At 40.0% G+C, this 13,892-nt stretch overlaps 1 protein-coding gene across 1 annotated transcript; it reads right to left on the bottom strand.

Moving 5' to 3' along the window:
- Nucleotides 1–10,045: 10,045 nt before the first annotated feature.
- rpa3 (replication protein A3) lies at nucleotides 10,046–13,829 on the bottom strand. The gene is made up of 4 exons (XM_030062877.1): nucleotides 13,576–13,829; nucleotides 13,397–13,471; nucleotides 10,579–10,690; nucleotides 10,046–10,276 (listed from the first exon to the last, which is right to left on the bottom strand). Exons 1-4 carry the CDS (start codon nucleotides 13,672–13,674, stop codon nucleotides 10,194–10,196), a joined length of 369 nt encoding a protein of 122 aa, XP_029918737.1. The 5' UTR covers nucleotides 13,675–13,829; the 3' UTR covers nucleotides 10,046–10,193.
- Between the last annotated feature and the right edge of the window lie 63 nt (nucleotides 13,830–13,892).

A 13,892-nucleotide genomic window follows, 5' to 3' on the forward strand; every position in this document is an offset into this window, starting at 1 on the left:
TGTAATATTACCATTACTATTACTAACACTACAACTACCACTACTAAAATGGCTGCTATTACTACTACTGCTAGTAGTAATTACTACTACAGTGAGAAATACCACAAATACCAGTACTATTACTACTACCACCACCATTATTATTATTATTATTATTATTATTATCATCATTATTACTACTACTACTACTACTACTAATAATAATAATAAAAATAATAATAATAAGGAATTTGTCTGCAGCAAGCTTTTAGAATGCATTATGAGTGGGGAATAAGGCTGATACAAAAACAGAAAAAGATGTAAACATGCATATGCAATATGATTAATCTGTTTTCACATTTGCATATCTTATGCAGTTTGAAGGAACTTTAAGTATCAGCTGACATAAAAATGTTTTTTTTTTTTTTTTCGAATAAAAAGAAGCCTCACCTCTTTGGTCATAAACTAATAAACAGTCCAAGATTAATCCATCAGTCAGATCAGTCAGAGCTGCTGAGTATATCCAGAGGCTGCTGTACTCCAGGCTGCTGTCAGGGAGCGGCAGGGAGAGCCACCGGCACTGGAGCCAAACCTGCTGCAGCTCTCATAATGAAACTAGACACACAGCAAGTCAACCACAATGTAACTCGGAAGGAAGACAGGAAGACTTCCTGTCACCACCTTCACAATAAAGCCTTTAAGTACATGCCTGTACTTAAAGGCATGAAGTACATGCATTAAAGAACATTTATTATGAACCTTTATTGAAGAACACTGAGTAATACAAAGTGCAGAAATCAAAATAGAGATGCATATGTACTAATTAAAATACAGTATTTCTTTTTGTTTTTAAAGGAATGTCTCATTTCACAGCATGTATTAATATTCCCAGTCTTGACTTACAAACAGCAGCCAAAAGCAGGCAAAGAAATCTTGAAAAACTACTATACCTGACAACTTGAACGATTTTTAAGAGTTTAGTTTAGCTGATTTCACTGGGTTGTGCCATTCTCAACTTGTGCCAAGGTGAGAATAGTGAAAAACCTAGTTACATATCACAGAGAGCACTGATTATGATTCCTATGTAACAATTCATACGTTATCTTCCATTGGCAAGAAAGTGTGAGCAACTGAACTCTATCCATGATCCACTGTGTGAAATACCAGACGTCGAGGCACTTAAAATGAATTACAGGGTCGGGAAATTAGAGTAGAAGTAAATGTTGGCCAACCTCGGGTATTAGATTGAAATATGGTCAATTCGGCGGGGTGGAGAGCAGATGGATCTCTAGCATGCTTTCAGCCTAATTTTCTTTTGACTCTTACCTGTGAAATTTGAATGACTGGAGGATGTCAGTATGAGAAAAGCCCATTATCTGTCCCCATAATTCTTGCAGACAGGCTTAGATAAGGCCTCGTCCAATTCCTGGCATAAATCACAGAGATGTCGAAGAAACCTGCTTCTGCTCCTGGGAAAAAAATGTCGGCGAATGTAGTCTAATAAATAATATTACTAGCTTGTGGGGAAAGACACAGTATCATGGTTAATACAGTTAATATAAACAAGCATAAAAGAGGTTAAACTTTCATCTGGTGAGCTTCATAAGGCAAACGACCATAGATAAAAAATAAAATCATTTATACTAAGAAAATCATTGATGTTGCCCTTAAAAGATACTACGCTCATTAATGGGGTAACCTCTATTTTACCAATAAAAATGTGGATCACCTGGGTTAAAGTGGGTTTAGGCTCCACGACATCTGAGGCATCATGGACTGCTGGTCAAAATCTAATCAATAAAACCCTTTCTGACCAGCATGTTGCAACAGTTTCTGCTATTTTACACTGTTGAGTTTCACAGTATTTCACAGGCTCTATTGTATATACTTTTAATTTTAATTTTTTGTTTTTATTGATGATGCTGCTGTAACGTGTGAATTTCCCAGTCTGGGATCAATAAAGTATACCTATCTATCTATCTATCTATCTATCTATCTATCTATCTATCTATCTATCTATCTATCTATCTAAATGGCCATGTAAGCCTAGGCCAGATGCAAAAACTATGCCACAATATTCTCAAACATACGTGACAAGTTGGAGGGGTCTCACACAAAGACACATTTTTTCCTGCAGGCTAGACCCTATCTTTTTTATTATTATTATTAATTTATTATTAATATTAAAAATGGGTAACCACAGTTCTTTTTTCACTGCGATGTTTAAATGTTCTACTTTCAGGCGCTCTTCTACGTCAGTGTTGCAGGAAATACATTTTAAATGACAGTTCATCCATTTTGATAAATGTGATATTATTTCCGTGGTGGCTCTGTCCTCCTCTCATTGTTAGCCAGTATCCAGTGCTGGATACTGTCTGGATGCTCCAAATGCTAACTGTTAGCCTCCTGCCATTGAGGTGGACTTCCCCCCAGCTAACAGTCTGAAAAATAACTGCCTTAATCCACTCAAAGAAGGTTTAGCTTCACTTTACAAGTGTTGCTTTCCAAATACTAAAATGCACATATGATTACCAAGTGCACACCCGCAGTTTTGCTCAACTAACTTCCTGTATCCCTCCACAGCAGAGCAGCAGCAGCCACCACAGAGACACAAGTAGATTGCTTGAGTTTGCTGCCATTTGTCTTCCTCACTGAAGTAGCAACGTTAGGCCAGCTATGTTGTGACTGGCTTCATGGCTAGCTTCTTCTTTTCCTCTGCTCTATCACTCGTTTTATGAACCTTTCAGGCTCCTGCCAGTCAGTGTTATGACTGAGGACCAGCACAGAGAGCTTAGACCGCACAAGAAAATAGTCCATGTGTTGGTTTTTTTTTTCTTTTAATTGGTCACCTATTTTATATCATTTCAGCCTGTAATAATCCTGCTACACCTATGGAGAGGCCATAAAAACCTTTTTATTTATTTGTGTGTGTGCACATTACCCTAAATCCTGCCCATGAAATTCTAAATTGAGGTCACAAAATCCTGATTGTGTGTATGATTTGCTTTTTTTTTTTTCTTTTCAGTTTCAATTTGACTTGTAGAGCTCTCAAATTCATAAAATTGCGCCTACATTTTGTTCCCTTGTCTAAAGAAAACATGCCCATGATTTCATAGACAAGCTGAGAGCAGCCATCTGTGTAGCTGTGGATCTTTGATTAAGGTGCAGGTAGACATGGGATTGCATTGAGGATTTGGATTTCTGAGACATGATTTGGATCAAGCCACTGAAATCAAGCCAGAAATTGTTTCTCTTTCTTTTATTGCATGAGCTGAATGTTTCTCCTCACAATACATTGATACTTGTTGTAGGTTTAAGGTCCAGACAGTCAGTGTGGAGATGCGAAGCCACGTTCAAAACTGTGTGAAATGTGAAACTAGAGAAATGTGCCGTGGATGCCTGTTGCTGTTGGCTGCATGGGAAGAGACTGGTGGTAATGCTGGCTGTGGCACTGTGTCTGCAGACAGCTCTGCTAACACAACACAGCCGGGCGGCACCAGCACCAATACCAGCCTAGACTGGGAGTTTAGAGGGCGCTTCCTGCTGCAGTTGAACCTATTTTGATAAGGCGAATAGCTTTTTGACAGCGTACGTCTGCACGTCCAGACACTTTGGGACAAATGTGCGGCCTTCAGTGGAGCCGCCAAAAAAATCGGACACAAATTTGAAAGCTCTTCAAAGGGGCAAGAGTCAAAAAGAACCAGGGGAATAAAGAGAATTCAGCTCCACCACATGGTTTTATGCTGTCATTCCAAGTTTTTCATAATTTCATCCATGCCTCTACTTGCTATGGACTTGGCATTTTGGGATTATTTATTGTGTTAGCGTTAATATTTCCATTTGCACTTATTTTTGATTCTGTTATTCTTTGCTATAGCCGATTATTTGCGGCAACGAGCCAATTTCCCCACAGGGATCATTAGAGATTTAGAGTTTGATCTTATCTGTCTGGATGTAGCAATAGCATGCGACTGAGATCAAGAAAGACAAACAGCCACATGGAGGCAGACTCCACTATCATCATATGCAGATGGCACAGAGAGGGAATCCAGCAGTGGGACTCATGTTAACGTGGTGCTTTGTGCTGTCATTAGGAAATAGATGATTGACTCCTGTGCTTTGAAGGACATTGTGAGTCTTGAGCATGAGCATATCAGTCCATCAGTAAAGGGGTAGTTCACCCAATTTTAAAAATATTATTTCACTTATCTGCTGGGTGTTATGTTGGACAGTAGTATTACATTTATGTGAAATGTGTGTGACAGAGGGGAGTGGAGGAAAAGAGGCTAGCCACAACATTACTTGCCAGCAATCTTTTAGTAATCTGGAAGAAGATGGTACTATTGTGTATGTTATCCTCTGGCAGGGAGTGATACAGGAAATACATTAGTTGCTGGATCGTTCCAGATGTTGATAACTGGAAAAATGCCTATATTGTCCATGTGCACTTGGTAATATGTGTTTTAGTGTTTGATGAGATAAGATAAGACTCTTTGATGGGGCCATTTAATCGCCTCAAACCATGTGTACAAGCAACATCCAGTACTTGTAACAAAAGATCAAACCCCAAAATACTGAACATGGCTGGACTGAACTTGAGGGGCTCTATTTTAACAACCTAAGCACACCATCTGAAGAGTATGGGGCAAGGACATTTAGGGTGTGTCCAAGTCCACTTTTGCTAAAAAAAAAAAAAAAAAAAAAAAAAAAAAAAAAAAAAAAAGGGTTGTTACATCAGGCACATGGTTCCAAGGGTTGTACTTAGTCTCTTAATTAATCAAGGGTGTGTTTGGGTGTATCAGGCAGTAAACCAATCAGAGTGCCATCTCTCATTCCCTTTAAAGCCAGGTGCACTTATACCTTGGCAGATTGCTCAAAACCCAAAATGCTGAACACAGTCGGGCTTAACTCTAGGTGTTAAGCATTATCATAAAAAAGCTGAAATGTGACTTCAAAGTGCCACATATATCTGTTGAAGCACCAAGCTGCCGAGACAGTTTTAGAGCCTTTCAATTTCTCCATCAGGCGCTTGCAGGTATGAAGTTTTCTTGAACTTGCCATGCCTGGATCATTTGTTAGACACGTCACAGGTGGGACACAGGAAAACCTCCCTGTGGCACTTACAGCTTTAGCAGGCCTGACAGCTTCACATGGTTCGTCCAAAGCTTCGCTCAGGGCCACTGGTAGGCATGTGATGGATATGCAGAGGTTGTTTTAGACATGTTGGCTCACATTGTATCATGAGGAGCTGATGCATTGACGGGCAAACTTGATGTTTCAGTCACTACGTCCACCGTGGTATGCAGAATATGAAGGATTCTCCTGTGGAGGTATGCTAATGGGTTAAAACGCAATAAGCTTTACAAGATCCACAGCTCAGTCCTGCAATTATAGTGGTCATTTCAGGGTTAACAAGCTGGACAGAGCTGCATCATAAAAATCCAGCCTTGCAAAGAGAAGTAAAAAAATCCTCAAAGAGCTAGTCATTATCTGAAGGAGTAGCATTGGTAGTTACATTTCATTAATATGTTGCAGTGTTAAACTGTTATATGTATTGGCTTTCTGGTAATGGTCACCTAATAGAGACTGAATATCAGCCACTTCAATGTAGTTCACATATGATATGATGAAGGTGAGGATACGGCTTCACTTAACACCTTCAGGGCTGCCACTCTGTAAAAGTCAGTGTGCAGTTAAACCTCCCTCACCCTGCCTTAACAGGCTTCTTAACTACCGAGGCAAATTTCACCACTACTTTAGAGACTTTTCACATGAAAAACCTTTGGGAAAAATGCTTTTTTGGAATTAAAATGATCAAACTTAAAAAATATTGAATACAGGCCCCATTATCAGACAGCTTCAATCCAGAGGTATAGGCGCTGGACTGCAAAACTCGATATCAAGAAATTAAGAAAAAAGTAAAAAAAAAAAAAATTATAAGAAAATTACCTTAAAATGACCACAAAAATCACTATAAAGTGTCTAAAAAATAAAGACAATTTCCCCCCCAAAATAAAAAGAAATAAAGTAAATTTTGCCTCTTTCAAATAAAAGCCCACCCACGGGCTCCTGGGCTTCAATAAGCTAAAGCTTTGGTTTCGACTTTATAGCAACACAAATTACACAATTTCAAATTCAATTATGTGTTTTTATCTTGGATATATTTTCTCTTTGGCTCTGCAGGACAGCACCGAACCACATGGTTTTGGCTGCTGCCTGAGACCAGAGACAAAAACCAAAGACTGACACATGATCTGCGTATGCATGCTTCGACCAGGACAACCAGTCAGAGTGTATCGAGACATCTTTCAAAGTGTGTGAGATTGAAGTGATCTTGACAGTGAGCGGAGGTGGAGGGAGCAGATGCTGCAACAATCGCTGCAGTGTCTGAACTTGCCGGGACATGGCAGCTGCCTTGCTCCAGGCCACTCTTCTCCCACCCATCAAGCGGGTGAGCACAGCATGGATACAGTTTGTTATATTACCACCAGCAGCAATTATCACTCTGCCTCTGTGGTAATGATATACACATCCATACATCAATTTGCCATACAGCTATATTTTAAAGTGATAACCTCCACCGTGTTCACATTTTTCTGCCTCCATTTTCCAGTGGCTGGTATTCACCACTGCTTTAGGAGATGTAAGAGATGTTGGGATTGTGGTTTTGGCGAGGATTTTGAAAACATTTCCCCTTTTTCCTTCCTTTACTCGTAATTCATTTGTTTGTTTTATTTCTGTATTTGAGGATTTCCAGTGATCAGAACTTGAGTTTGAATCCTTTCTTTCCCAGCACTCACACACACACCTGATTGATGCCTTCACCATATTATCCCAGAGTAATCTGCTCCATTCCCAGCCATGCAGGCAGCCTCCGAGGTTGGGGACTTCACATTCTGCTGAGGAGGTTCCTGATCATACTAAAGACTACATGAAAAGTGAGATTTGATTAGCAAATTTCCCAATATGCTATATACTTATATAAAATATTAGAAAAAAACAGCAAAGGACTTAAATTCTAGACTAATTATTCACTTCTATCAACTACATTTTTACAAGCATGGTCATGGAGTCACCAAAGTTTATTACATAGCCAACATGACTGTTGGACCCAAATTTCATTGCAATGCAAAAACTTTTTAAGATAATCATGTGTAACATTAACAGTTTTACCTGTTGGTGATGCCAGAGGGAACGTCAGAGGGCCACCACAACAGGTAGAGTTCATGCTCCAGGCAACATGAATGTTGTCACAGAAATGAATGGCAGGAGACTTGGCCCTTTGGACCTACTGTAAATGCAGACTCATCGATGGACCTAAATGACACTTTCCAACAGGGCATCATCATTTGTACAATTAATTATTTTGTAAAAGTATGCTTCACTTTTTCCTCCCAAATACCTGGTAGGTATCTGGTCTTGCTGAGTGTAAGGCAGGGGTTCTCAAACTGGGGTCCTTGAGTGGGATCTAGGGGGTCCCCAGAAAAATGGGGAAAATATTTTAATTGACTATTATCTCACTGACTATAAGTTAGGTCCGTGAGAGAATGTATAAGAATGACTATTCGGGTCATGGGTATTATACTCTGCACTGTTAATCTGCCAGTCAGCAGTGTAGACAGTTATGGAATAACTAAATATTTTCAGATGGAGATCCCTGAGACTATATCTGATCAAATACATGTGTATACACAATGCTGATCAAAATCAGCATGAATGTGGACTGATAGTATTATACATTTCAGAAAAAGATAAATCTGCAGCTTTCATGGTGCTCTCCAAGCACAATCAGTGAACAACCAAGTCCCGCTGACCAGAGATGGATCTGTTTTAGAGAGGAGGCAGAGAAAACAGTTTACTCTGCACAAAATCCAAAATGCTACCCAGGTTTTCACTGTGCCTGGCAAGTTTATCTACTCTCTGGCAGATAGCCAAACCTTTGTAGGTTCTTATCTTTTCTATAAACCTATGTCGCTGCTTAAATGGGGAACATATACAGATATGTTCCCCATTTATCCAGCCACATAGCATATGGCCTGTAGAAGGAAAATTCAAGCTTCCTATCATGTTGTGTGCACCATGTCTCACCATGAGATCAGTGGCTGCCCTCAGCAGTACGGTACCTTCCTGCAGTGAGCTGAGGACCACAGAGGCCTGATGCACGGAGGACGAGCAAGACGAGAGACTACAAACTGAGCCCTCTTGACCTGAAGAGGGACGAGGTGTTTCAGTAAGCTCTTGGGTGAGACACTATAGACCTTTTTCCCCGCAGCCATTTTGACATGAACAGCAGGTAAACACAGGTCTCATTAATGACATAAATGAAGTCTCTGTTCCATTTGGGTCTAGCAGAGCCAGGGTCCTGCTGCTGTTCATGCTGGCTCACTGGAGAGACTCTGCTGCACTTAAAGGGAGCAGAAGCTAAATTCTAACCTAAACTCTTGTTAATTATCATGGTGATATCTGTGGTGATAAGGGGTCATTACTGTGATGCTTGCTTTAGCACTTTGCAATGAGACAGTGTGTCCCAAGCTTTGACCCTTCTTGAATTTTCTGTTCATGAAGTCTGAGTTTCTGTTATTGGCGCTCTTTTCTTTGTTCAAATTTATTTAGAGTCTCTTATCACTGTTTACGATCTCAAAGGGCTTTACAGACCACCAAGTACACAACAGACAAAACATGACATCCCCTGACTCAAATTTCATAGAGGGCAAGAAAAAAACTCCCTCTGTCAGTTCAGCCATGATGGCTACTCCTGCTCATGCAGACAACCACGCTCTTCTACTCCAAACTAATCTCTCAGCTGGAAAGGCATCACTTCCTGTGATTTTCCTCGCAAAAATCAACCAGGTAGCAAAAGTCGCAGCCATTTCCTTGGTCTCTCCTCAGTGCAAATCAACAAAAGTCTTTGATTCTGGAACCAGCTTCACTCTATTACACTGCCATCCCAGCAGTCAGCAGGTGACCTTCAGGGTCAAAGGTCATACAGTTAGTAATAATATCTGTATCTGTGTGGAGCACTATCTGCTGATGCTGTATGTGAGGTCCTGTGGTCCCAGTGCCATGTGTGTCAGTGTTATTATGTCAACAGCACCAACCTCACCAAAACAGTCTTGTGCATTTATAGCAGCTGGCAAATAAGCAAATACATACTGGCTGCACGGATTCATCATTAATCCAATTTAACTGCAACACCCACCCTCGCGTAGCTTTCTGTTTAATAAAAGCTGTGTAAAAAAAAAAAAATTCCAATGTAAATTGTGAACATTTTGTATGTACAGTGAAATTTTAAAAATATTGAATCACCTGATACTTGACCTATTGTACCTTCATTTTATAACACCTTAAGCTTATTTATTTGATGTAAGACTTGAATTCACTTTGAAAAACATTTTTCGGCATAACTGCTTTATTTGATAGTTCATATGAAGAGAGAAGATAGCTTTGCACCTCATGAGTGGTGCGAATGACAGACCTTTCTGTGCGTTAACTGTGTTTGACAAATGAAGTAATGTGCAATACTGATGCCTGCATGTCTATTGATACAAAGGTAGCATATGTTGGTGGGAGATGTCTCTTGGTGTGAAGGAAATTGTAACAAAATAAAATAACATAAACAACTGCATTACTATCTCTAGGGATACTGGCATGTTCATTAAATTTGTGTTATACTGCCCCCAAGTGGACAAAGATGCTACTGTACCTCAACTTCACACTGACAAAAATTTTAACAGTTGAAGTTTTAGTGGTCCCACATAATTCTGAAAATCAAGTCCACATTTCCTTTGCATATATGTTCACTGGTAGTGTAAAATTTTCATGATTATTTTTTTCTCAAATACCCTCAAGATTTTGTTAAAGCCTCCATAAAAAAGAAGTTTGTGTTCTTGTGTCCTCAAAAGCAAATCCCGCAGCAGTCAGGCTTGACATATGGATCAATATAATTTATTAAACCACAATTGTGTACATTTCTTAGTTATTTTTTTAAGCCTGTGTAATCTTTAAGAGCTATTATTGTTAACACTGTACATAAATCAGTTTTGTTAAAAAACTTTTTTTCTTTTACTTCTTTAATGGTTATATTTTTATTACTTGGCATATTTTGTACAGATGGATGAACACAAACTGAACACAAAACAACATGAAAACTGGAAAAAAAAAAAAAAAAAAAAAAATCAACCAGCTTTAGTAAGAAAAATCCCCCTGGCAAATGCTCATTCACTTGCAGCCACTTGGAAAGGATAATGCTGTGGGTAATCGTGGATGACTTTCAGGGCTTCATTATACAGCTCTAAATCTGTGGAAAAAAAAAAAAAACGGAAAGAATATAAGTCACAACAGTTCAGTGTTGCCATTCTTTCTGTAAAGCTAAAGTGCCAACAAGACAACAGTGGTACTACATTTATATGCATACAAGACACCAAATGATCATGAGTAACCAGAACAAGGCAGGAAACTGGCAGATGCATTTACATGTGCTGCCTTACACTAGGTCAGTCAGTACACTCCTGGCTGCACTGTGTTTAAAGGAAAGGTGATTCTGTTGATCCTAGTGAAAGTCACCTGGTGTATCCTTAGCTTAGAGAAAGGTCGACCTACCAAAAGCAATGCCCTTGTCTTCTCGTAGGATATTATATGTGGAAGCCATTATTGTTCCTTTGTTGGACACCACTCCAATGACCTCCACTATGCCGGACAGCTCCTCTTCAAGCTGTAAGAAAAGTTAGATAAGACTTTCATAAAACTCTTCTGTTGCCATCTCTTAGCTGACAAATATGTTGAATGGGCAAACTTTGACAAAAAGCAGTACTACCCCTGTTAAATGCCTAATTTGTAAACATCAATCAACTTAGGGCTGGACAATATCAATATTTGATACAAGATATAAGATATCCATATTATTAATCATTATGAAAAATCTCATTGTATAAATATCTTATGAAAACACCTGTTGCCATCCATACAATATCATCAGAGGTATTAGCTCAATACATTCTGACATTTGTGTGTATATGTATGTGCAGTGTGTTTTGTTGATTGCATTTTTTGATAGAACACTTGTATTTATGTGCATGATGGCTGGTTGTAATGCAGAGACATAAGTCCAAAGAAAAATTCCCTAATAGGACAATGATGTATACCATATTTAATCCTAATTCATTTACAGTGCCCCAAATGATCATCTGAATGATGCACTTAATGTGTGTGTGTCGAATGACCACACCTGCTTCTCCTGGATGTCATTTGTATGAATGAAACTTCTGGCTCGAGTCCAACTTTTTATGGCATCGCTGGGGGTTGGGCAAGTATGCTAATTTTTGCTATCCTCACAAACACACACTCATATGGTTGAACAGGTGGAATTAATCACACAGATATTTATGACATTTGAACAGTGAGATGTAAAGTTGTTATAACTCCACCAGTGAAGGTAATAACAATAACAGGGTTCCAAGCACTTTGTGTTGAGACCCCTAAACATTGCTGTTTATATTATTTTCCAGAGTGAGCACCTACATGTATCTGTATTCATGTATGATAGCTAGCTGAGCAATTGCTGTTCTTTGTTTCCATTTACCTAAGTGGACTGACTCCCAGGCCTATTTGTGTATGTGTAATGTGCATTTTGTACAGAAATCTGTTCATTAAAAATGAAAACAAATAAAAATAAATAAGTGGCGGCACACTCAAACTGAACTCAAATCCTTTCAGATTAGTGCAGTGTACTGAAAGTCATGCAATTTAGCTCCATGCTTAATCTTGCCACAAGACAGACAGGATTGAATACCTCATATAAAAATTAAACCATGGGTATAAGTGAAACATCACATCCCACTACTATTTTAAGGCCACAAAATGTAAAATCATTGCCATAAAACCCAGTCTTGTGGCCACAAGGAGTGCAAGGTGTGCCCACCACACAGACTCTCCAGGCCACAGGATGATGATGTCGTGGCCACATCTTTTATTTTGTGGGTGCAACATAACTAACTGAGCTGCTCCATGCCGCCTCTCCTCTTCTGTAGATGATTATTCACCTGGAGTGTCAACTGAAACATTTTTGAAAGTAAAACACTGAGGAAACAATTATGGTTGAGGAGCTTGTGAGACTGCAGACACTGTGTCATCACTGAAACTGTTGTTGATGTAACTTGACTTACTGCAGCATGCAATGTTGGCCTATGCAAGAATCAAGTTAAAAATGTAACTGTTTCTTCTTTTTTATATAAAATATAAAGCATGTTCTCAATAGGAGTGGGCAGGAATTTCATTTAACCCATACAGACCATTATTATTGTATTTTACTGTATATACTACGGTATATAAAGTAAAACAAAAAACAAACAAACAAAAAAAAACTAGATGAACTAAGGAATCCACCGATACCTAGTATGTCATGCCAGGTTGTCGGCAAGAGGACTAATTGTCTCCCCAAAGTTGGGCTACATTTTGGGGAAAAAGGGAAAATCTGGCATGGCCATTTCCAGCGGGGTCCCTTGACCTCTGACCTCCAGATGTGTGAATGAAAATGGGTTCTCTGGGCAGCCACAGCTCTCGCCTTAGCAGACGTGCCCACCTTCTGCTAATCCCATGCAGTTTGGGCCACAAACCCTGCAGTCCACATGTGTTCTTGTGGCCTGTTGTAAAATGCAGACTGGGGCCTAAACAGTCTTGGAGTTCCATCAGCTGGGTTTGACTGGAAAGCTGAGACTCTTGTGGATTCAATGAGCCACATCTGATTTATGTGTGATGATGTTAGCCCACATAATAGCCATTTCACCGTAGTGAGGCCATTCATTGAAACTTGATGTCACTGTACTGAAATGACATAATAATCAATGCTTCATGAAACAGTACCAGCACAAACTAGAGGATTATTCAAAACACATAACTCATGATCCCAGTCTCACTGCATTCTATCTTGTGTGTAAAGTATGTCACGTCAAACATCTGGCATGTTTCCCAGTTTATTGACACTGGTAACTTCCATATCAGGTAGAGCATGGTGCCATGGAGGGCCGAGAGGCAGCAGGTTTTCATTCCAACCAAAAACTCCACCAGGTGATTTCACTGATTAGTTCCTCCTTTCTGCTTGAAGGTGAGGTAATCAGTGAAATCACCTGATGGAGGTTTCAGTTGGAATGAAAACCTGCTGCCTCTCGGCCCTCCATGGCACCAGTTTGACACCCCTGACCTAGAGGCTACCACGAATTATTGGGGTTTTCCAGGCATATTCAGCATAAAAGCCACCCAGTATCAGCAGCTCATTTCAGCTCTTTTTTTCTTTATTGGCAAACGTTGTGAGCACTGGGAATATTTCGAAAGGTTGAATTGCACTGAATAGGTTCCAAATCACACTGAACTGTCATGTTTTGAGCACAACATTCAGGAGAAGGTACCAACAAGAGCCACTCACAGGGTCGTTGAGCTCCACCTGAGCAGCTTTGCCCTCTCCGTCCAGCATCTTGAACATCTTCCCTGTTGGGTGAACCTGAAAAAAACAAACGGGAGACGGTGTTAGCTCGTGACAGCGACCACTCGTGCTCCGTGACGACTCCGTCAAACTTTGTCCACTTGAACTTTTCCACTCGACACCTTGTCAACATGTCCAACGAAGCAGACCGGCCGGCCCGGGTACTGCGACAGCATGGACGAGTTGATTCTGGGTTTGGGGACGTCAAGCACGGCTGTCATCTTCACGGTCTGCTCGCGCTGCCTTGGTGAAACGGTGACAATGGAATATCGCGCGGGAAATATCCCACTGTATAGCGCATATGTATACTGCTGTTACATTTATAATACGGGGTAGACCTGTTGGGCGGAGTGTTCTAACATGGGGATTTTGTCATGGGGGGCTCAAACTGTCTCGTCAACGGCGAAAGCAGAAATATATATCGAACACTCCCAACCGT

This window comes from Myripristis murdjan, chromosome 11 (assembly GCF_902150065.1).
Source record: "Myripristis murdjan chromosome 11, fMyrMur1.1, whole genome shotgun sequence".
NCBI classification, from domain to species: domain Eukaryota; kingdom Metazoa; phylum Chordata; class Actinopteri; order Holocentriformes; family Holocentridae; genus Myripristis; species Myripristis murdjan.

Excerpts from the sequence above, each read along its gene's own strand:
- rpa3 (XM_030062877.1), bottom strand. The coding sequence starts at position 13,674 with ATGACAGCCGTGCTTGACGTCCCCAAACCCAGAATCAACTCGTCCATG. Across the intron at positions 10,691-13,396 it reads AGGTGGAGCTCAACGACCCT|CTTGAAGAGGAGCTGTCCGG; the intron begins GTGAGTGGCTCT and ends CTTTTCTTACAG. Across the intron at positions 10,277-10,578 it reads AGACAAGGGCATTGCTTTTG|ATTTAGAGCTGTATAATGAA; the intron begins GTAGGTCGACCT and ends TTTTTTCCACAG.